The sequence below is a fragment of the Borostomias antarcticus genome (genome assembly GCF_949987555.1).
Source record: "Borostomias antarcticus genome assembly, chromosome: 33".
NCBI classification, from domain to species: domain Eukaryota; kingdom Metazoa; phylum Chordata; class Actinopteri; order Stomiiformes; family Stomiidae; genus Borostomias; species Borostomias antarcticus.
This window is the reverse complement of record NC_140266.1, coordinates 5,169,607-5,173,109: the sequence shown is the minus strand read 5'-3', so window position 1 is coordinate 5,173,109 and position 3,503 is coordinate 5,169,607. Positions and strand designations below refer to the sequence as shown.

General features: G+C 43.6%; 1 protein-coding gene across 1 annotated transcript; it reads left to right on the top strand.

Moving 5' to 3' along the window:
• Nucleotides 1-1,077: 1,077 nt before the first annotated feature.
• Nucleotides 1,078-3,211, top strand: mrps16 (mitochondrial ribosomal protein S16; the record flags this gene model as incomplete). The annotated part of the gene is made up of 4 exons (XM_084460762.1): nt 1,078-1,189; nt 2,127-2,154; nt 2,630-2,896; nt 3,024-3,211. The coding sequence occupies exons 2-4, from the start codon at nt 2,142-2,144 to the stop codon at nt 3,209-3,211; spliced, it is 468 nt and encodes a 155-aa protein (XP_084316888.1). The 5' UTR covers nt 1,078-1,189; nt 2,127-2,141.
• Nucleotides 3,212-3,503: the final 292 nt, after the last annotated feature.

The window sequence follows — 3,503 nt, the reverse complement described above, 5'->3', positions numbered from 1 at the left end:
TTTGTTACCCTGAATATCTCCTCTCTCCCTCTGGATGTGTGTGTGAGAGAGTCTTGTGTAAATAAATTATTGTTTAGCAGTAATTTGGTGTCACTGCCTCTTCGTTCACACTCACACTGTCTTATGTTACGCTGGCCGACCAACAGAGGGGGGGCGTAACAGTGTGTGTGTGTGGGGGGGGGCTGGCTCTGCCAATTAACAAGTTACATTGTTGTGAGAAAAGAGCCTAAAAGGTAATGAGACAGACATTACCTGCATGGGCAAAGCTTTCTTTTCTATTTCTATTTCAGAATGTCGGCTTACTTTACAAGAATTGGTAGGCCTACACTACACACACACACACACACACACACACACAAAACAATGTTTAAGGCAAATAAAGTACTACAGTTCAAGTGGGTCAGAGAGTGTTTTCCAACTAATGATTGATTTTTAAAAACATGTTCCATTGTTGATCTATTAATGTCATTTATTGGAAAGAGTGCCCAAACAGTTTGTGAGGGTTTGATGTGGGAAATTGTGCCTCAGCGCCTGAGCCCTCCTCACAGAAAACCATGTGTTACACACATACACACACACTATCTCTCTCTCCCTCTCCCTCTCCCTCTCTCTCTCTCACACACACACACACACACACACACACACACACACACACACACACACACACACACACACACACACACACACACACACAGAAATACCAGCTTTGCACAACAGGAGTGTGAAATCAACTGTTCATGGGTGACTCTGAGAAGGTCAATGATTTCTCTACTGCCAGTTTTATGCTACAGTATTACAGAGGTCATGATTATAGTTAGGACTAGTTAAATTTGCTTGAACCCAAGAGCTCATCAAACGTGAGAATTCATAATTTAATGGGTTTTCAAGTATGCCTGTTACTTTGTAACAGCGGCACTGAATAAGTTCACTTAATGAGAAAATAAGACTCCAGTGAATTCATATTCCAAGTAGCCTAAAGACATGCAGTGTAAGCCGCGTACGCCCTTCGCTCAGAAGCACAATGCAGTCCGATGGCGCCATCTGCTGGACAGGAACAAAAACACACCGAGGAAATAATTTAGACAAAACTTCCTGTTTAAAAATGGCTGCGCCCTGACATCAATGCTGGAGTTTATGTAAAAGTCAACCACCAAGAAGGTTGTCTTCTTTTCATCTTTGAACTTAACAGGTATTTGACCATTTGTGTATTAGCTTCATAAACAGCCCGATATCCTTTCTGACGTTCTGAGCTCGAACACAAGATCTGTCGCTGTTCTAGCTGTTAGCTTGTTCTAGCTAGCTGTTAGCTTGTTCTAGCTAGCTGTTAGCTTGTGCTAGCTAGCTGTTAGCTTGTTCTAGTTAGCTGTTAGCTTGTTCTAGCTAGCTGTTAGCTTGTTCTAGCTAGCTGTTAGCCTGTTCTAGAGCTGTTAGCTTGTTCTAGCTAGCTGTTAGCTTGTTCTAGTTAGCTGTTAGCTTGTTCTAGCTAGCTGTTAGCTTGTTCTAGCTAGCTGTTAGCTTGTTCTAGCTAGCTGTTAGCTTGTTCTAGCTAGCTGTTAGCTTGTTCTAGCTAGCTGTTAGCTTGTTCTAGCTAGCTGTTAGCTTGTTCCAGCTAGCTGTTAGCTTGTTCTAGCTAGCTGTTAGCTTGTTCAGGCTAGCTGTTAGCTTGTTCTAGCTAGCTGTTAGCTTGTTCTAGCTAGCTGTTAGCTTGTTCTAGCTAGCTGTTAGCTTGTTCTAGCTAGCTGTTAGCTTGTTCTAGCTAGCTGTTAGCTTGTTCTAGTTAGCTTGTTCTAGCTAGCTGTTGGCTTGTTCTAGCTAGCTGTTAGCTTGTTCAGGCTAGCTGTTAGCTTGTTCTAGTTAGCTGTTAGCTTGTGCTAGCTAGCTGTTGGCTTGTTCTAGCTAGCTGTTAGCTTGTTCAGGCTAGCTGTTAGCTTGTTCTAGTTAGCTGTTAGCTTGTTCAGGCTAGCTGTTAGCTTGTTCTAGTTAGCTGTTAGCTTGTTCTAGCTAGCTGTTAGCTTGTTCTAGCTAGCTGTTAGCTTGTTCTAGCTAGCTGTTAGCTTGTTCTAGCTAGCTGTTAGCTTGACAGGTAGTTACTCTGTTAGTAATAACGTGATTTCTCATTCCTGCAGGATTATATCTCCATCATGGTTCATCTATGTGAGTATTTACTCAAGCCACTGGGCGATGCTTGTTTGTAGTTTGTCCATTTGACCATTCTTCAGCCATGTTTGGGCCAATGAGCAGATCTAGTTAATATATTTCGTTAACTTCTCGTTTTGAGCTTCCTAGCACTAAACCTCTCAAGCGTAGACTACTTTTGTAGGATATTGTTATAATTTGCAACATCCGCGGTCCTAAAAAGAAATGTCAAAATCTATATAAACTATATATAGATTATATTGAATATCTATAAATACATATTTTCCCTAGCTATATAAACAAACGCAAAATGGACGTAACCCATCGTTAAGGCTCGTATAAACCCATCCATAGACTTTATGATTTTAGAACCGCGGAAGTTGCACCTACAAAATGACTTTAGAGGTCTGTCGCCTCTGCTCTTAATCACGTGTACTGATGGTCATTCAGTCCAGTAGGACCCACACTCATGGTGTCTCTTCTCTCTCAACAGCATCCCTTCTACTGAAGAAGTACCATGGTGGATATGTGGTTATGAGGCTGGCACTGGCCGGGCACAAACAAGCCAACAGACCTTTTTACCGCATCGTGGCCGCGTACAACAAGCGGTCACGTGATGGCAAGTACATAGAGCAGTTGGGCTCATACGACCCCCTTCCCAACGTCTACAACGAGAAGCTGGTCAGTCTCAACTATGACAGGATCAAGTACTGGATGGGGTGTGGTGCACATCCATCAAAGCCAGTGGAAAAACTGCTAGGTGCGTTTTCTACTACAATATATTCTGCAGTTGGTGCACAAAGTTGCAACACATGGTAGTTACAGAAGGAAGAGAATGTTGATGGTTGAAGTTGTGGTGTTCCACACCGTCTCTTGTCTCTGCTCAGGGTTGGCGGGCTTCTTCCCTCTGCACCCCATGACTGTGACTACGGCGGAGCGGCGACTGGCCCTGGCTCAGCTGGGAGAGGGGACCGCCGGGGGGGATGGAGCTGTGGAGGACGCAGCTCAGCTGGGAGAGGGGACCGCCGGGGGGGGTGGAGCTGTGGAGGACGCAGAGAAGCAGCAGCAGCTCTGAGCTGCAGGGTAGAGGAGGAGGTGTGACTGTCCAGCAGCAGATGTAAGGGAAAGTAGCACATTGATGATTTCATCTAACCCTACAACACAAGACCTTCCCGATAGTGTATCTATATGTGAATACTGAATTTACTGTGTTTTTTATCCAGCTACATCATCTATGTGAAATATCATGGCAAATATGTGTGATGTACTGTTTTTTTTGTTTTGCTTTATTAAAGCTATATAAAAAGCTACATACATTTTTGATGTGCCAAACTTAATCATGCTAAAGATGGCTAAATATGAATGCC